Raw genomic sequence first — 20,165 nt, 5'->3', positions numbered from 1 at the left:
ACACTGATATTGAAGCCATTTTGAAATGTTACAATTTGTCAATAGAGTTCTGTCGGACGCCCCTACACGGGAAAGGGGAGCTTTTAAAGCCGGTGAGTTTTTCACATCCTGCTTTGATCAGCAGCAGCAGGGGGCTGTTTGTGGTCGTCTCGCGGGGTCAGTCAGAACAAACATTGAATGGATGGGATGTAACTTCACTTGAAGATAGACAGCGTGTGGTGTTAAAATGCTGGGTAAGTAAGGGTGGTCCTTCTCTGTTTCTGCTGTGGATAAATCCGCTGTTTTCCTGGAATACTCGTGTTGCTCTGTTCATCCATCACAGTAATGGAGAACTGTGTAGCTACTGTAGTTATACTGTACTGTCAGTATTGTTACGTCAGGACCATAAACTGTGTGTGCCGCTGAGAGCCAATCATCAGCTGCTGCACCTCGATCATATGTTTGATGTCAATGGTATTGACATAGCAATAAATGGGTTGAGGTCTGTAAAGACTACAGTTATAAACCCTCAGGGGGGCTTTTGGGTAAACAGGTGTGGTTCGTTTACGGATAAAGTTGAGTCCTACAGTATGACTTTAGTGGACTTTCAGTAGATTGCATCAAAGCATGCAACCAGTTTTGTGCTGTTATTGCTTGTTGTTAAATCTTAGAAGAAGGATATTTGTTGTGCTGTAGCCTATCTTATAAACATAAAGCAAGGGTTTAATGGTGATCAGAAAAAGTGGAAGAAGTACTCAGATCTTACTTAAATAAGAGTAGAAAGTGTACATTTACTCTGTTACAAGTAGAAGTCCTGTATTATAAATGTTACTCAAGTCAAAGTACACAATTATTGACGTCAACATATACTTAAAGGTGGGGTATGTAATTTATTTCAGAAACACTTTTTGTTATATTCCATGGAATGCTCTTAACATCCCGATAGCAATGCATATTAAATGCTTTGACAATAAATACATAACAAATGTTCATCTGTGGAAGCCGTAGTACTGTAAAAAGCACGACCAATCATATTAGCCGACCCGGCTAAAATAACTGGATGGCCTACCTGCCTGTCAGCCTTCCATCTGTGCACAAACTTATCTCGTGCCCTCATTGGTCATGTGCGCGTCCGTGTGTACTGTGTTGGAGGACGGGCTCTGTAAGGAAGTAGGCTTGTTTGAGATGAGCTGCGGCTCGCCTCGAAAGTAGACGAGAATAGCCGTCATGCAACGCACTAGCAAGACGGCAATCGCAATTGCGCAGGTCTGCGTCGGTCTCGCTCATCTCAAACAAGCCTAGTCTGAAGGAAGAGGCAGATTTTTTCCGGTTGTGTACTTTCAAATTCTAGCGCACTCGAGCTGGTTTCTCCAAAATTACCTACCCCACCTTTAAAGGTGGTGTAGCCCAGGGGTTCCCAACCCCCGGTCCGCGGACCGGTACCGGGCCGCGAAATAGCTGTGAGTTTATCGTAATATTTTCAGAATTATAAATATATAAAAATATTTTATCAAAATATTTTATCATAATATTTTTCGCACCTATGCCACCAGTCCTATTATTTCATCCAGTAGCTAGTTAATCTTTCACCAGAAAACCGTTGAAAATGGCTTTTATGATGTTCCGAGGGATTCGGCGGCGCAGCCATAAGGTCCGCCTCTTGTGCGCACGAGCATGTTACCGGTGCGCCAAGTAGGAAGAGGAGCGCACAGGAGACAACCGTTTGATTGCAGCCTGTTATGTTTATGTGGGGAAATGGTGGTGCATACATTATTTGAGATATATTTCAAACTCGGACTTCATTTTAAGGACATGTCGGCCAGGGGTGTAGAGCTATTTGTTTAAGCACCGGATTGGCAAAACAGGAGAGTAAACCAGTCTGCCTTGATCTATGAATTAATGTCCGGGACTCTCACGGTATATGCTGCCCGCAGCTGTTTTATAGAAGGAAACCCTCCTTCACTTAATGAAATGGCTGCAGCATCAGGAGGCAGCGGGACGTATACTCGGTAAAGAGCTGTGCCTTTTTACGCACCGCCTTCGCTGTGTTTAATTTAATCAGAACAGTTTAAGAGTGACTGCAGGCTGCTACGTGTTAACCACACACACCTCTACACACATCTCTACACACATCGAACTGCCCGATTACTCCCCCTTTTATTAGTTTTATGAAGGAGATGTCCAGTCAGTCACCAAGGCGCATGATGTGTGTATGTGCTCTGCTCAGCTCAGCTCTGTGTGTTCGGTGTGTTTGTGTCTGTCCGACACCGGCATATATGCGGCTGTTCCCAAAATAAATTAGTTTAATCTTAATCTCGATGTAGTGCTAAATGCTGTCGGGAGTGCACCGGAACGAATGACACTATCATAATATCTTCTGAAAACAAATGCCAGTGTCACACACACACACACACACACACACACACACACACACACACACACACACACACACACACACACACACACACACACACACACACCCTGGCGACCGGACCGCTCCTTCATAATGCGCCTTCTCCTCGTTTTCCCAGCATTCACTTGATTATCCGTAAATCATACAAACAAAACCAAAACGTTGATTTATCTGTTTTCCCGTTTTGGTTTAAAAACTGAATAACGTCGGTTTTTTGGTTTTCCGAAAAACCAAAAAACAACACCGGTTCTTTTTTAAACTTTGTTAATATGTTTTGGATGCATATTGTTCTAGTATTTGTTCAGGCTGTTACATACAATTAGCCTCTGTTGCTACCTGCTGGTGGTGAGTAAATATTAAAATCAGTTAAAATTGACAACCGGTCCGCGATTTTTTTTTAATGTATCTACCGGTCCTTGGCACAATAAAGGTTGGGAACCCCTGGTGTAGCCTATGCAATTTATTTCAGAAACACTTTTTGTTATATTCCATGGAATGCTCTTAACATCCCGATAGCAATGAATATATGAAATGCTTTGACAATAAATACATAAAAAAATGTCAACGGTGGAAGCCGTAGTACTGTAAAAAGCACGACCAATCATCTGAGCCGGCCCGGCTAATATAACTGGATGGCCTACCTGCCTGTCAGCCTTCCATCTGTGCACAAATGTATCTCGTGCCCTCATTGGTCATGTGCACGTTCGTGTGTGTTGGAGGAGGGGCTCTGTAAGGAAGTCTGAAGGAAGGGGCAGATTTTTTCCGGTTGTGTATTTTCAAATTCTAGCGCACTCGAGCTGGTTTCTCCAAAATTACCTACCCCACCTTTAAGTACCAAAAGTAAATGTACTCATTATGCAGATGAACCCATTTTCTAATAATATATAATGGTAAATGGATTGTATGATATGTTTTGACTATAATTATTGATGTGTTTATCAAAGCTGGTAAAGGTGGAGCTAGTTTTAATGACAAGTTGATCATATTGTTATCATTAATCTATATCTACAAAGTAACTACAGTTACTATATACATGTTGTTTAGTAAAAGTACACCATTTACCTCTGAATTGTAGTGGGGTAGAAGTACAAAGTAACATCAAATGGAAATGTGCAAGTACCTCAAAATTGTACTTAAGTACAGTACTTGAGTAAATGTACCATACTGAACACCACTGGTGATGAGGTCTACTATAAAAGCAGCATGTCTCACATCATGGACTCCAGAGTGGGCTTTCCAACAGATAAAACCATGTGATGGCTCCACCATGTTCACTTGTGTCCACAGTAGGGATGTGCATCTCCATCACTGAGGCCGATGCGATGCGCATCTCGATACGTTGCCAACGATACGATACATTAACGATACATTTGAAGCACCAGGCGATGCAATATGATACGATTCACCCCTGTTGCGATACAGTTCGATACGATTTGATTCAACATTATGCGATTCGGGGCGATATGACGCGATTCAACAAAATTCAACAAAATAATGATACAATTCAATATGGTACGACAGAGGATTTTTGTTTTATTCCTTATAAGCAGCAAATCATAAATTAACAAAAAAGTGCTTTACATATTTGGTTCTCTCTACTAGTACTGCACATCCCATTATGCTGTTTCTTTTTTACCTTAAAAAAACAAAACACTTGGACCTTTCACAAACATGCCTTTTCACAAGTGTATTCCAGAGTACAGTTCAATTGTATAACACCTAACAGTTAAACAATTTAAGGATGCATTGCCCAGGATTAACAATGTGCAAATAACAACTTCCATAGTGCAATGCCCTTACAACTGCCATCCTGATGTGCTTAACACTCATTGGCCGCGTTCACACCGCAGTACTTTTCCCACTTTAGTTCCGATATAGTTCCGAAATGTCGCGTTCACACCAAAAAGAGCCGGAACTCAAATTAGTTAATCAGAATCTTTTTTACCCCCTTTTCCGTCCCTGCTAGAGAGCAGGTACTTTCGTGGGAGAAAAAGGTTCCTATGTCTGATTGGCTGGGCGGATTGCAAACCACGCCCCGTAAAACTTCCAAAAAGTTTTGTGAAGCCACCATTTTATTATCCTCGCATTAGCATTATTAGCATTAGCATTAGCCCAGTGCACAAACGCAGAGAGACTAACTTATGGCAACACAAAAGAAAACATGGGAGCGGGAGCGGGAGTCCCAGCAGCTTCTACTGAAGCCAGTCCCCAACTCCGGGGACTTCCGGCCGGGGACTTCGGGTGGCAGTATACGCCGTGAAGTTGTTTGCGGCCTGCCAGTAAACCCAAAGCAGAAGCAGAAGAAGAAGAAGTGACGTCAGCGGCTTCATTTGCCTAATCCTTCCCCAGGAACTTATTCCGGTGTGAACGCGATCTGTACTTAGTTCACGAGAACTAAAGAGTTCTCATGAACTAAGTTCTGATGAACCTTTGTGGGAAAAGTACTGCGGTGTGAATGCGCCTATTCATAGGCTAACTCACCAGTGAGTAGAAAGCAGTGGTGTGGTATATGAACAATAAAGAATAAAAATAACCTTTCACAAACAGGTATTTCATAACTGCTTACAATTGTAAGGAAGACATTTAAACTATTATTGGCAGTCACAGTCTGCTGTAAACTAAACACCACTCTCACTGACAGAACACCTCACTGAGTAATTGAACTCATATGTCTTACTTTCAGGTTTTTCTTTTCAGACGCAGACACCACGTCGTACTAGCCTACTTGTGTACTTTAAAGCGGCATGGCATCGTTTACAATTTGCGAGCAATTTTTCAAGTTGTCCGTCTTTCTTGAAAAATCCGAAGTGTAGCCAAAACGTTTGATTTGTAGGTATTTTTCGGTGCGCTGTGTTTCTCTTTCTCCTCGACTTCCATGTTTGTTGATAACTGAGACTCTCGGCCTCCGTAGTGGCGAAGCAAAGATCAAAGATCGTCCCTGCTGAGTGCTGACAGGATGAGAGGATCAAATCAAATCAAATCAAGGTTTATTTATAAAGCACAGGATAATGAATGAATCGTTTTTTTACCGATGCAAAGACGCTACAGTCGATGCATCGCGAGTTCAACCCAAACTGTAGCCGATGTGCACTCTTTCAACCGGTGCACTCGCATTTTGAACGTTTATTCCGGTGCACCGATGCGAATCGGTGAATCTTAGCATCCCTAGTCCACTAGTACATTTTATAAAACAAATTTACATTTTATAAAACAAAATGACATTAGCAAATCACTTTTACAAGAACTGAGACAAATTTACAAGTCCCGAAACACTTTAACATTTCCCGAAACACTTTCACATTTGCCGAAACACTTTAACAAACTAGAGAATCAAACGGGAAAGGGAATGTCCATCATACCAGAAGTGACGTGCAAGTGATTGACACAAACTTAAGTTTGTTTTGCCGTTTTCGCCGGTACCTATGGACGGTACGAGTGTGTTTATGGTAGTTAAACATGTTTTGTCCGTTCTGTGGAAACCACCCGGGCCAAGTGACACGGTTTTACTCATCACGATATACTGATATCAAGAGATACGTTTACCAGTTCGCCAAGTAGGGAGTGGAGCTGTGCCTTCACTGTGTTTACCTTCATTAGAACAGCTAAAGAGCGACTGCAGGCTGCTTTGTTTTAACAACACACACACACACACATACACACACACACACACACACACACACACACACACACACACACACACACACACCTCTACACACATCGAACTGCCCGATTATTACGCCTTATTATTCGTTTTATGAAGGAGATGTCCGGTCACCAGGGTTTTTCTGCTTTATTTGCGATACAAATAATTTGTACCATAAGTTCTTAATAAAACTGACACCAACAATAAAATGAAGTACTTTTACTGTGTACTTTTTGGGTAATACTCTCTCAAAGTCTCCTCCTGAGAACAAAATCATGCCACTTTTGCTATATTTGTTGAGAGATAAAATGATTTTTTGCAAAAAAACATTAAACAATGCGCATATATTCTATTTATTTTATCCACACTTTGGGTCCCTTTATTACCATAAGCATACACACAATTCTATTCACCAACATATTGTTGGTTTTGTTGTTGGTGCTGAACAATACGTGTAAATATCATAAATGTGTGTTCACCAAAGAGCTAACATTCAGCAATATTCTAAAATCAAAGGGAAAAGTCCCTTTGCTTTTCATAAAGGGAGCCCTTGTGATGCGCACTTCCTGGTCGGCCTACAAAAATACATCATCACTGCACTCTATGGGAACAACCTGAAAGTATGTTGTGCTTTTCTCTCCACAGGATGAGGACATAGTGGAAGTTCAGTGTGGAGCACGGAGGAGCAGAAGCCCACAGAGGGGGCGGGGGACGTGCCACGTGCCACTCACAGCTCAGCCTGAGCCCTCTGCTGCGTAGATGGAGGGGCTCCACTGGGTGCAGCACCGCTGGAGGCAGCTGCTGGGGAGACATTCAGGGAGGGGCTGGACCTCTGCCCCTGCTGGACCACCAGAGAAGACCTCCCAGGAGGCCCATGGTTCTCCGCAGGCAGTCAGTCGGAAACGGAGAACAGTGTTTGCCCGTCATGGGCCCCACCCCCAGGAGTATGAAGCGACCTCCAGGGGCTACATGGGCAACGCCATCCGCTCCTCCAAGTACACCCTGCTGACCTTCATCCCCATGAACCTGTTCCAGCAGTTCCACAGGTCAGAGCTTCACTCGTGTGTACTGCCTACATTTGGTGAACAGAATGTCGTTTCATTTGCTTAAACACACACATAAAGAGCACGTGGCACGTGCACCTTATACGAGAGCACCTAACAGTATAATTGTATTGGTCCCTTTGAACGCCCACACACTGCGCCCTGATCTCTCACTCTCGTTTTACACACAATCATATACAACATTTTAATCATGGAAGTGAAATATTTGAATTGTTATTGTATTCTGAGGTGCCTTATTTGTAAAAAAATCAGAATCAGAATACCTTTATTTGTCCCACAGAGGAGACTATGGCTATATATAGAGTGTATATAGGCTATGTAAAGTACAGAATGTACTGTATATAGGCTCTATGCAGAGTGTATATAGGATGTATGTAGATTGTATAAATGCTTTATATAGAGTGTTTATAGACTATATATAGTGTTTTTGAGCTATTCAAAGAATGTAGTCTGATAAACATAAAATATTTGTAGGCTGTGTATATAGAATGTATATAGTCTAGATTTTCATCTGACAGTTGCAAAGAATTGGCATACCCACAGCTCCACTATATCAATGAGTAGAATTATGTTAATGGTAATAATGCCCTGAAAACAGCAAAGACCATTTATGGCAGTCAACATAAATATAGAGGCAGTCATTTCCAAGATGAATTAGTTTTAATGCAATATTATGTTTCACACATATTGGTGTCCGTTGAAAAAATAAACAAATGTCATGGTTAGTATCATAACTATGAAACTATGTCCATTTATTTCTCCTAAATGTTAATTGAAAATATGTGGTTGTCATGTACTTTTCACTCGGTTGTAATTAGCTCAACCCTCTTGTGTTACTGCTGCTTACAAAAATACAAGAAGGCAACGGCAGGAAACCTCAATGCCAACGGCTAAAACACCAAACGTGAGGCTTCAAAAATGTCCCCAACCCAATAGGTGACGACACAGTCACTACATCCACTTCTTACAGCCTCTGATACAGGGATAATAGACGAGTCTAGGCAATAAAAACTAATATTATGTTGGATTGCTAGGCTTCCAGTAGGCAACTTTACAAACATGCTCAATGAAATGCAAAGGGGTTTTCATCTTTGGTGTCACAGAAATACTCAAATGAGTTACTTTTCTCAGAAGGTAATGCTAACCTTTTAAATGAACATGTATCTTAAAGTGACTTTCAGCTCCAATTCCGGGGACCACATTTTGCGTGTGGAGCAGAAATGCTTCCTTGTTTCCTGCTGGAAGATTCCATAAACTTTCTTAGGTGTTTTCTGTTCCAGAATGTATTGCTTGTTTGTTTAGCTTAGTATCATGTGTGGACCTTGGAATTGGGGTAAAAAGGGCTAGATAAGCCTATTTATCCACAGTTTTTTGAATGCCACATCTTAGGTCCATCAATTACAAATTTGAGTTGAGATATTTCAGTCCAAACCACAAAAACTGACAGACAAATAGGAAATATATTGTGGAAAACCAATGGAAAGTCTAGGAGCAAATGGTTGCATTTCCACTAAATACTAATTAGCTGCTTTGGTCTTCCTTTGTAGGGCTGCCAACCTCTATTTCCTGTTCCTGGTGTTACTGAACTGGGTGCCAGTGGTTGAAGCCTTTCAGAAGGAAATCACCATGATTCCTCTGCTGGTAGTTCTCACTGTAATCGGCATCAAGGACGCCCTGGAAGACTTCAGACGCTACCTGTTTGACAAGAAGGTCAACAACAATGTGGTGCGAGTGTTTTGTGGGTAAGTCAGCCTCTTTAGCTAAAATGTTCTGACTTTTGAACATGTCTGTGAGGCTGTGATACCATAAACTGGTATGAAAGAATATTGAACTTCATCATATTAGCCAACTTATATAAAGTACATAGTATGCAGAGTGACTAGCTTAGCATCAGAACTTCAAGGAGTTCACAGCTGCATGATAAGTAAAATTGCTGAGTGAACCACAGCTTAACTGGATAATGATGGGCTTGTCTTATTGGCTCTGCTCCAAACAGTTGATTCAGAAAATGTTCAGTTGCCATATTACCAACTGCTAATGAAATATTGTTTAAACAAAATCCAGAGCAACATTCCTACTTTCCCAGCATGCAACAGCAACAAAGACAAACTCTATACCGACAGTAGTCCCTTCACAGGGTATGAAGGTGGCCCGGCATCATCCATTTATTAGCCTGCTTTATAATTCTTTTTTTAGCTCAATAAACACATATAGTATTTTAAAGGACATTTGTTACAGGACCAGGGCACCAACAGAAGGATTGCTTTATTGGGTTGGAATATTGGCCACTTTAACCATTTCATGACCTCAGATATATCTTCGTTTATTGACCACTCCTGGATAGTTTAGTTAAAATAGAAGCTATTCTTGTTGATATTATGTGATTTTAATAGTTATTTAAACCAAACAACAATTGGGTCTTTCGTTACAACCCATATGAACATCTTCTGATCTTTATGAGGAGGACATTGTTTCGTTACAAATGTTTTTTACCAAAAAGAGCCAAATTGGTTGTTATGGTGGCTACAGTTAAAAGACACACAGAGAGTGTTCTAGTATTCTAACCCACGAGTGGGACATGCACACTCCAGTGCAGGGCTGGCCCCTGGCACTGGCGAACTAGGCATTCGCCTAGGGTGCCAGATCTGGAGGGGCGCTGCACTGGGAGAAAAAAGAAAAAAAAATTAAAATTAATTTTTTTTTAATTGTTATCCTGCCTAATTTTCTGCCCTTGATGTAATAAATGTACATTAATAATTGAATAAAGTAAACACCCTTTGCACCCCGGGCCGGCAACATTTTGCATTTGCCCTGTACCATCGTACAGGGCAAATGCAAAATGTTGCCGGCGCTGTAAGTGATGAAAGTGGGGGATGTTGACTTATCTGGCGCCCGCAGCTCACAGTGCGAGCGAGCCTCCGAGCGAGCAAGAGAGAGAGAGAGAGAGAGAGGGCGCGCATCGGTACCGCGGATTGTTGTTGGATTGAGGCTGATAACTACAGCTCAGTGAGGTAAAGGACTCTGAGGGTTTAGATAGTTCACTTCTCTTAGTCTCAGTTATCTCAGTGGGTCTCAAACGGTTTGGTCACCATTTATGTAAACAAATATTTCCAAGGCACACCTTTATAGTTATTAGGATAAATAACAACAGGTTTCAAATCATTCCAATGTATAGGCTACTATAGGACAGTAAACCAAACATATCGTTTAAAACTGGAGATATTAAAAATATGCATGAATAAATAAATGTTAACTGGTAAAATAAGATATGAATGAACAACACAAATAAAATATGTTACATGTATTTGTTATTGGCTATGGTAGGTTATTGGTTATGTTCACATACTTATTTGATTATTAAAATGTAAACCGATCATTTTCATACGGGTGTTTTAGAGTTGTACCCCCATCAGGGGTGCCCAACCTTTTTTGAACCGAGAGCTACTTTTAAAGTTGCCAGTCTGCCGAGATCTACCAGTCCAAATAGAGAGGCGTAGCCATTACTGACAGCCTACTACCAGGTAAATACACACTTCTACTTGTATAAAACTGACTTTGTACGATTAATACTTCATAAAATACTGCAGATCCTTTATTTTACCTCTTTCTAATCTACACACATACAAGTATTTAACTGAAGTTACACAACAGTGTTGTTGATACAGAGTTGGGAGTTTATTCACACGTCACAAACTACAGTGGGTCATGTTTTCAAGAAACATTGAACAGTGCTGCCACATATGACACAGGAAAAAAAGAAAAGACTGAACCCTTTCTTTGCCATTATATAAAAATAGTGTTGCTACAAAAGTATAAATTAGTTTTACTAATAAGACAACTCAGATCTGAAGCTACACAGGAATCTGCTGCCAGAGTGCAATAAAAAAGAGAAAATTAATAGAATCAAACCCTTTTCTTTTTTTTGCATTTTAGTAGAGTATAAAAAGAAATGCCTTTAAAATAGGATGCAAGCAACACTAGTTTCTTAACCTGAATTGATAATAGACTATAATCAATTTAAACAGAACAGATCTTAAAGTTTGCATTCTTATACCATTTTGTACAATAATTATAATGAATAAGTTCAAACAAATTAAAACTTACAGCTGATTAATAACGGTATCTAACTTGAGTTTTTATTATATCAAAAACCTGTTGAAATGCTACTGCTATTTTTACTGTCTCCAAAAAGCGCGTCGGCAGCCTCCAGGAATGCTTCTTTCACATCTTCGCGGTCTTTGACAGACTTCATGTGTTTTGCAAGAACGTGACTGACACGATAAGATGCTCTGGTAGCAGCCTTGCTCTTGTTGTTGGGCCTGGTGAAAATGGACTGCTGTGCATTTAGCTGTCCTTTCAGGTCCCTCACCTTTTGGGAGCGTAGGACAGAATTAGGAGGGAATTCCGTCTCGTAGCGTTTGTGCACTGTTTTGAAATGCCGCTCCTAAATTACCCTTCTTCGATAAAGCCACGCTCGCATTGCAGATGAGAGACAGATGGACTTTGAATTGGAATAGATACAAAAATAATCATCCTTCCACTCGGAGTGAAAATTATATATTTGGGGCTCTTTTGCTTCTGCCATAATTGCGGTCGTGTGTGTGTGCGGACTGTCACTCCTGTTGACACGTTGACACGGACAACGTCAGCTAACTAGTGCCCACTGCCCACCAGCCACGCCCCGACACATGGGGTCACGCCAATCACAAAGCTTTGATGCGTTCAAGTGCATTATTCTGGCACAGGAAGATTATGTTATAGGACATTAACGATAAAACAGAATATTGTTGTTCTATTTTTAGACACATCTCGTGATTGACTGGGAATCTCCCCGCGATCGACCGATCTTTCCAGGGGGGCATACCCCCGGACCCCCCTAGAGGATGTGACGTCCACCCCCCAATTAAAACATGTTCATACAATACTGAATACATTTGAAACCTTCTTTATGTATATAACCAACATGTCAATATGTTTCAGTTTTTGTAGTGTATTGGTCTTTTGTATAGATTTTTCATTTATTCTTTATATATTCTATTGTGTATTGCTTGGAGGGGAGGGGAGGGGGGGGGGGGGGGGCATAATCTCGCCTAGGGCACCAAAATGTCTAGGGCCGGCCCTGCTCCAGTGTCTGTTGCTACAGTCTTTTCCTTTACAAACACCCTGACCACTCCCTCTTTTACATATGTGCCTACTTCCCGGACTGGAAATAATGCTGCCAGTAATCCAGGCAGCATTATTATCCATTATTATCCATTATTATCCATTATCCAACACAGCAACATCTTCCTTGTGCCTTTTTTGTATCAGTTCAAAGAGCGGTCTTTACAGTATGTTAGAATGTATATAATATACTATCAGGAAGACATATCCAACCATTCTATTCAATTTCACTGGACATATTAATCTGTCAACTCAATCTTGAAGGATCGTCTGGAAATAAGAGACCGCACAATTTCTTCTGCTGCTCCCTCTTGCTCCTATATTTGATTGCACAATCCGTCTTTTGAGGCCGTTGTAAAGCTTGGACCTTGAGTTTGTTTACAGCCCTTTGAGGAGGAGCGAAGTAATCTGCCATCGAGGTATTCATTCATCCCTCCCATTCCGAACAGACAGATCTTTACTTAAGGTGTCAGGAGGATTTATTCCAAATATGACAGGTCTGTTGAAAGAAGGGACGGCATGAATGTGAAAGGAAAGTGACAACGGTTGCAGGCAGGACAGGCTAGTGAAGGATTAAGCAGAACTGAGTCCAATGGAGCAGTGACCTCATGTATAGCTTGGAACGTCTTCCTTCTTCCAAGGAGCGCTTGCAGAAGCAGAGGACAGTGGTACCTTCCTTCAACGCAGATGAGGAACTGAGTCTACTCTTGAAGTCGTACAAAGGCAACAAGATCCGTACCTCAAAGTATTCCCTCCTCTCCTTTCTGCCGAAGAACCTGTTTGAGCAGCTCCATCGTGCTGCCAATGTCTACTTCATCTTCCTCGCTGCTCTCAACTTTGTTCCTGTGGTGGAGGCCTTCCAGCCCGAGATCGCTGTGATTCCCATCATACTGGTGCTGGCAGTGACCGCGGTCAAAGACATCTGGGAGGACTACCACAGGTATAAATCGGATCATTCCATCAACAGGCTGCCGTGCCATGTCTACAGCAGGTAGGTTCAATGTTTATTTCTGAAAAGTCTTGATTTGGCAAAACAGAACCTCTAAATGCAAGCAGTGGTGGCAGAAGTACAAAGATGTTTTACTTAGTGTTATCCTGATAATGTACATAAAGTACTCATTATGCAGTATGGCCATTTATTTTATTCAGTATCTTGTATTACACGATTATAATTAGTGATTCCTTAATGTTTACTTCCTTTTAATTTTGCAGTTTATAAAGGTGGAGCTAACCAGTTATCTTAGTCCATAATATACTTCATAATTCATCAGTCGATTTGACTGTTAGATGAATAATATGACCATGCTAAGTAACTGATCTTTTCAAATAAGTGTAGCGGAGTAAAAAGTACAGTATTTGCTTTCAAATTTGAGTGGAGTACCAGCATAAAGTAGCATAAAAGTAAAGTACAAGTATCTCAAAATTGACAGTACTTGAGTAAATGTACTTGGTTACTTTCCACCACTGTGTGCAAGTTACAAGTCCTCTATGTTAACAAAATTAGCACAAAATGTAAAGTTTTGGCAAAAATTACTTTTACTGTCTTTTTATGTTGGTTTACCATTAGTTGTCAAAGTGGTAGAAAAATTCTGGTCAAGACTTCCAATAAATGTGCTCTTTGACAATACAAAAAGTCAACAGTCAAATGTGGTCAATTAACTTTTGACAAATGAAGGTAGATTACAGCTGGCAGCTGAATACATACCGCCGCCTTACAAACCCCTCCCTCAGGAAATAAAGGCAATATTGACAGGAGGGCATTAAAGAGTCCTCTCTGTAACACAGTGATGTAATGTGCCGTAGAAAATGAACACAAAGAATGTTCTGCCATAATTCCAGGTAAACATTTCTTATTTAATGTTTTCAATGCTGTAGGTTCCATTGTATTCATAGAAATCAGACAATCACAAATCATTAACTATGTCAGTAAAGTGTGTATTAAGGGCAATAACAGTCTAAACTAGAGAATGCAATTCCTGAAGAAATTGCTAGTGGGAATGCTTTATGCTGAAAATCTGACGCTGAATTGCTATGCTGAAATGTAATGTGTAAGAAGAAAGTGAAGAATTTAGATTGAAATGATACATGAACACTGGGGGCTTGAATGTGTGATGAGAGAAGAAAAGAAAGTAAAAAGGCTTGGAAAAGCAGCAGAATATTTGAACTGCAAACTTTTGAACTAACTTGATGGCGAATGATCTGTCGCCATGCCAACGGCATTTGATGACACCCCATAATACGCTTAGATGTGTGGATGGCTGCATCGTTACCAAACCTGTGAAGTTTTTGGCCGTTTGGAGCATTTTCACTGAAGTTATGAGAAAACCGTGTTTCATGGTGAGCATTGTGTTGCCATGGCAACGGCATTTGAAGAAATCTCAAAACTGTCCCGTAGATGTCTTCACGGCTGGACTGTTAGCACGCATGTGAAGTTTGAGCACTTTTTGAATATTTTCATAGGAGTTATAGCGACATCGTCTTTTATGGCGAGGGATGCGTTTCCATGGAAACGGCATATGGTGAGATCTCAGATTTGGCGTAGAGCTGTTGAGGGCAGGACCATTAACCATTATCTGAAGTCTGCTGCTCTGAGCATGTCAGTTGGAGTTATGACATCATCGTGTTTGATGACACAGGTGTTTATATTTGAGCTAACGAGGTGTCCAGAGATCAAAGGTTTCCATTGTTCTGAATGAGATATAAATCTCTTACATGTGAACGTTTTGTTGAAGAACCGTAACAGATATTGGTGAAATTTCAAAGCGTGAAGCATCTCCAGGACCTTGAGTATCTGAAGTGTGCTTTTTGTGTACTTTCGGGTCAATAATGTGGCCTTTTTGGCAGATTGACTAAAGGTTGCTGCTGTGAGGAAATATCAGCCTGAAATTACAATGGGTTTTAATGGAGACATGTTGAAAGTTTTTGTCACTTCATGCCCTCAAGAGGCATTTTGTTTAATTATTTTTTGCTTAATTATTTGTCATTTTTCAAGCTACGAGATGTTTTCCTACGCTTGTCATGAAAAATTATGTCTCAGTAAATATGAAGGCAAATTTCAAGATTTCCTACACTCTAGCTGTGACATCACGCACTCTAGTTAATGTTAAAATCTGAAGAAGGCCTCTGTACCAAGGTCTGAACAATATTTAATATCTCTAAAAGTAAGAATCAGATTTAAAAGTTGTGTTACACGAATAATGTCAGAAAGATGTGTAACATTTTAAAGTTGGAATGAGGTTTCTGAGTGAAAGTATGAATGAAAAGTTAGCAGTTGAAGTCGCATGAAGATTTGTTGAAGTCTGAAGATGTTCTCCATTGACTTCAATGGTTAAAAATGTGATGAATTATGGGATGTGTCTCTGGAATTATGAAAGGTATGAATGATAAAAGTAATAGCCATCGATTCCCGACCGAGCTGAACGTTTTGATGTTTGAACGGAGTTTCTGCGATGTTCAATGCGGGAGGAGAAGACCGGCAAAATAACGGGCGGAATAATAAGAATAAAGAATTTCGTGCGTAGAAGAACAGATAGTTGGAATGCTGTTAACAGCATTCCCACTAAATAAAATGAAAACATTTTTTAAAGAAGAGAAAATAAACTGACATGGCAAATATCCATCCACTTTACATAAAACACAAGTGGAGCTGAAATCGACTATTTAAAACTAAATACAAATAGACGGTAAAAAGTCAAGAAAGGGCAAACTGAGGTTGAAAATCCCCCCCCCCCCCCCCCCCCCCGACACTCTTATACGATGCATTTTCCTGTTTTTGTAGTCTTTTTTTGTCAATTATAACAAATTCTAATTTATTTCATATTGTGTATTCTTGAGATACACTTTTGATATATATGTTTTCTACTGTTGATATGTTTATATGTACTGTTTTTTTATTTTATTATATGTTTAACTTATGTAATGTCTGTAAATAATTCTCAATGACATAACATTGCAAAGACCTGCCCGAACAGCTTACACTGTGAGAGTCATATTTAACCACTGATTGTATGTGTGAACAAATAGCAGACTCCTCCCTTTTGGTAAATACCAGCAGGAGCTTTCACCCCTAGAGTTTATAAGCTTCAGTTGACATATACAGTGGAGGAAATAAGTATTTGATCCCTTGCCGATTTTGTTAAGTTCACCCACTTAAGAAATTAACAGTCTATAATTGTAATGGTAGGTTTATTTTAACAGTGAGAGTAAGAATTCTGATCAGGCATTAGCTCTACCCCCCCTGTTTTTTAAAGCTAAGGACCCAAAGTCCGCGTTTCTCTAAACAGGGCTGGAATAGAGGGATATGAGGGATGTCTAAAATGCATGATCTGTATTTTGAGCAAAACACATCATAGACATGTTTTTATATATTTGTATATATCTGAGACCCATAATATATGCCTTAAAATAGCATGATAGGTGCACTTTAACATATTAGCACCACTTTATAATGGTTGAAGCATAAAAGCAATCGTCAGAAATAAAAAGCTAATGTAATGAATTACATGATGGTCACATGACTTCAAGTCACCACCGCTAAGCTAAAGGATGTGATGACGTTTAGAAGTCTCATTTAGCCTTGTTAGCAACCGCTATTTTAAGTCACAAAAAGACAAGTAAGACACTTGTTCACTGACATATGTTATGTCATTGCACAAAACATGAATATCTCGTTAGCCTATATTAACCGCAGACATTATTTCAGAAATTGAACCAAAAACTAATTTAAAAAAACCTTGATACGAAGAGTCCGGAAGTGCTAAAATGCTAACTCATTTCCCGTGTTAGGACTTATTTCTGCACTATTCTCTATGGATCAGTTTAAGTTATAATCGACCTGTTCTTTTTCCTTTTCTGTATCCTGTGGTGTACCCCAAGGCGTCATCTTAGGCCCATGTTGTTTGCATCATAACAAGTCATACACGACGGACCTCAAAATGTAGAGCTATTGATTAAATGCATGTCCTCCACTGCCTGGAATCTTTCTAATCTCTGTCCAATAAAGTGTGATTGCTTGTAAAGCCTCACAAAAATGGACTACTCTGCATGACTCTGCATTATTGGCATTGTATTAATGTGTCCTGTCTGTAACCTCATGTACATTAAACATGTTGTGGTCTCTGTTCTTTTTCTCAGTATTTCATCATTTTCCTGAGCTGTTTCTTCTTTCTCTTCTCATATTGTCCCACAGTAAGCAGCAGGCCTACATTGAGCAGCGCTGGCAGGATGTGCGAGTCGGAGACTTTGTCTGTCTGTCCTCTAATGAAATCATTCCGGCGGACATGCTGCTGCTGTATTCCTCTGACCAGCGTGGGGTTTGTTACATTGAGACCGCCAACCTGGACGGAGAGACCAACCTGAAACAGAGACAGGTGGTTTCTGACCTCCCGTTGCAGGTAATAATACATCAAGTAGATAAATACCATGTGAAAACATGAAAACGTACCTTATGTTTCAATAATGTTGTATGCGCTCATACATTTGTGAATTCTGCTTCCCAAGGACTGACAAAAGTTTCGAATTATTTTTACTTTACAAAACGTAGACTAAAATGTAGACTTTATCACATTTACAGTATGTTTCTTTAAATGCAATCATTCTCCCCAATGTAATTTAATTACAAAGAGCTATGTTTTTGTAACCATCCCAATGGCATACATTCATGGTTAGAGGTAGGAGGATCCTGTTTTACAACAAATGTAAGCCAAATGTAATAGACAGGTAACATGAAAGCAACTGTGGCTTTTAGGATAAAAACTCAAATGACATGTAATATTAAAAAAAAACGTTAAACATTACCCCTATACAGAGCATAAGGTGAAACAAGAACTCTTACATTAGATGTAGAATGGATGTATAAACTTGACCTTTTTTGTGATAAAGATTTTTTTGAAGCAGCATTCATTATTTCTTAGTTTTTGGTGGAGGTGAAACATTTTAAAGTAAGTTTTTCCAATTTGCAGTGTTCTTTTATTCCCCACTCATTAGGATAATTAGGCCTAGCAAATCTGCAGTTAGTTTAGTTCAGGAAGCTAGATCGTTTATGATGGGATGTGTTTGGATGAATGATTTAAATGGCAAACCTAAACAAAATGACTCCTTAATGTTTATTCTTGACTATGAGTTCATTGTCAAGTATTAACCAGAGGGTGTGTGTGACTGTGTGTTTTCCAGGGAGTAGAGTCCCCCCTCGAGAGCTTCCACAGTCGTATTGAGTGTGAGAACCCCAACAATGACCTCAGCAGGTTCAGAGGTTACATGTAAGTTCCCCTTCATCTGCCTGTAGAACACTGCCGTGACACTGATACATTGGATCATTATGACCTCATCTTTATATATGAATTGAGGCCAACATGTGTCATTGCTTTGTGACTACAGTCTTACAGTATTTTCATCTTAATCAAAACGAGTTTGTTTGAACATCTCAGAAATGTATGGAACATGTATGTCTGGAATATTGCCATTTATAAGTCTGGATTAATAGATATATCTCATATTTTAGTATTTTTTGACATTATTATTATTATCATCCCATTGTAACAAAAAGAAAAACAGATTCCAACAGATTTTCCTCATCATATTGTTATGCCCCTTTAAAGTGTAACATCCTTTCAAAACAAAGTCAAACTATCCCAAAGTCATATAACTATTTATTCATATATTTATGATATTGCTATATTTGAAATGAACAAAATAAGGCCAAATGAGCCTTCTAAAACCATCACACTCTCTAAAACACACCTCCACTCTCTAAATGTTACCAAAGTCAATTCCTCGCATGTGTAAACCTACGTCTGATTCTGAAATAAAGTGTATTGTGTTGGTCTGCAGGGAGCACCCCAGTGGGCTCCGAGTGGGCCTCCACAACAACAACCTGCTGCTGAGGAGCTGCACCGTCCGCAATACTGAGACCGTGGTGGGCATCGTGGTGTACGCTGGTGAGAGCAAACACACACTGAGGGTCAACACACTGCTCACATTGGGGTCTGCTTTGTGAGGAATACATCACGTGTTGAAAGATACATCTGATATCCTGCAGGTCTTCTTTTCTGTTTACTTACATTACTAAAATGTTTGGGCAGTCTGTTCACCACAAGCAGGAAAGGTAACCAGCTGTTTCTGTTGACATGAGATCCAATTACATTCATAATGACATTGACTTTTCTTCGTGAATTCAGAGGAGATAATATAAATTCATTAAGTGCAGTACAGCATTATTTTTTATTTTTTTTGATTTTGATAACATCACCAGATACCAATACATAATTGTATAATTGACCTGACTGATCCTTCATGGGATTATTCTGATTCACGATAAAACTATCAACCAAACATAAACTTGACCAAACATTAACCTGGGTATTTTAGGACCTCATTAAGTGTTTCTTCATCAGTTTTTTTAAAGCTCTTATAGCAGCGACAGCCGAGGCAACATCAATCAAACCGTGTTTTGAAAGAATAAATGTAGCCTTAGCCCTCCTGTTCCCTGACTGTTAGTGTCAGGTTTACTGTAGTCTGTGAACCCGAGCTTCTTTGTGTCTCCTCTGAATGGAGAGTAGAACCAGTCAGGTGAGTTGGTGCAGGCGCCCGCCCCCACTACCAGCATCGTACCATCTGCAGGAATTTGAGCTTGACCAAACTCATTCTGTCTAAAGAACAAATTCAGTCATGTCATTTTCTGAGCTGAAATTCAGGAATCTCTTATTTGATATGTAACATTAAAGGACATAGACATTGAGTCTGCCTGCATCTCCTGTCTCCCTACAGTTACACTACTGAGTGCGCAGAGCCAGTTTTTCCTGAAATATGTGTTATCTTATTTATTCAAGATTCAAAGGCTTTATTGTCATATGCAAAGTAGCTACAGTGTAGAAATGGCAATGAAAAACTCCCGAGCTCTTCCAAC

General features: G+C 39.9%; 1 protein-coding gene across 2 annotated transcripts in view; it reads left to right on the top strand.

Moving 5' to 3' along the window:
* Window positions 1–47: 47 nt before the first annotated feature.
* The window catches only part of atp10d (ATPase phospholipid transporting 10D), a 43,463-nt gene continuing 23,345 nt past the window's right edge, over window positions 48–20,165 (top strand). Inside the window, exons 1-6 of one of the 2 annotated variants that reach the window (XM_034135308.1) lie at window positions 48–233; window positions 6,681–7,081; window positions 8,647–8,841; window positions 17,451–17,655; window positions 18,434–18,519; window positions 19,091–19,197. In XM_034135308.1, the coding sequence (XP_033991199.1) occupies window positions 6,795–7,081; window positions 8,647–8,841; window positions 17,451–17,655; window positions 18,434–18,519; window positions 19,091–19,197 (880 nt within the window). In that variant the 5' untranslated portion in view covers window positions 48–233; window positions 6,681–6,794. Of the gene's footprint in view, window positions 234–6,680; window positions 7,082–8,646; window positions 8,842–12,288; window positions 13,254–17,450; window positions 17,656–18,433; window positions 18,520–19,090; window positions 19,198–20,165 lie in introns of those variants that run through there. The other variant, XM_034135309.1, reaches the window with a different exon arrangement.

The sequence above is a fragment of the Trematomus bernacchii genome, unplaced genomic scaffold, assembly GCF_902827165.1.
Source record: "Trematomus bernacchii unplaced genomic scaffold, fTreBer1.1, whole genome shotgun sequence".
Taxonomy (NCBI): domain Eukaryota; kingdom Metazoa; phylum Chordata; class Actinopteri; order Perciformes; family Nototheniidae; genus Trematomus; species Trematomus bernacchii.
This window is presented reverse-complemented; position numbering and strand designations above follow the sequence as displayed.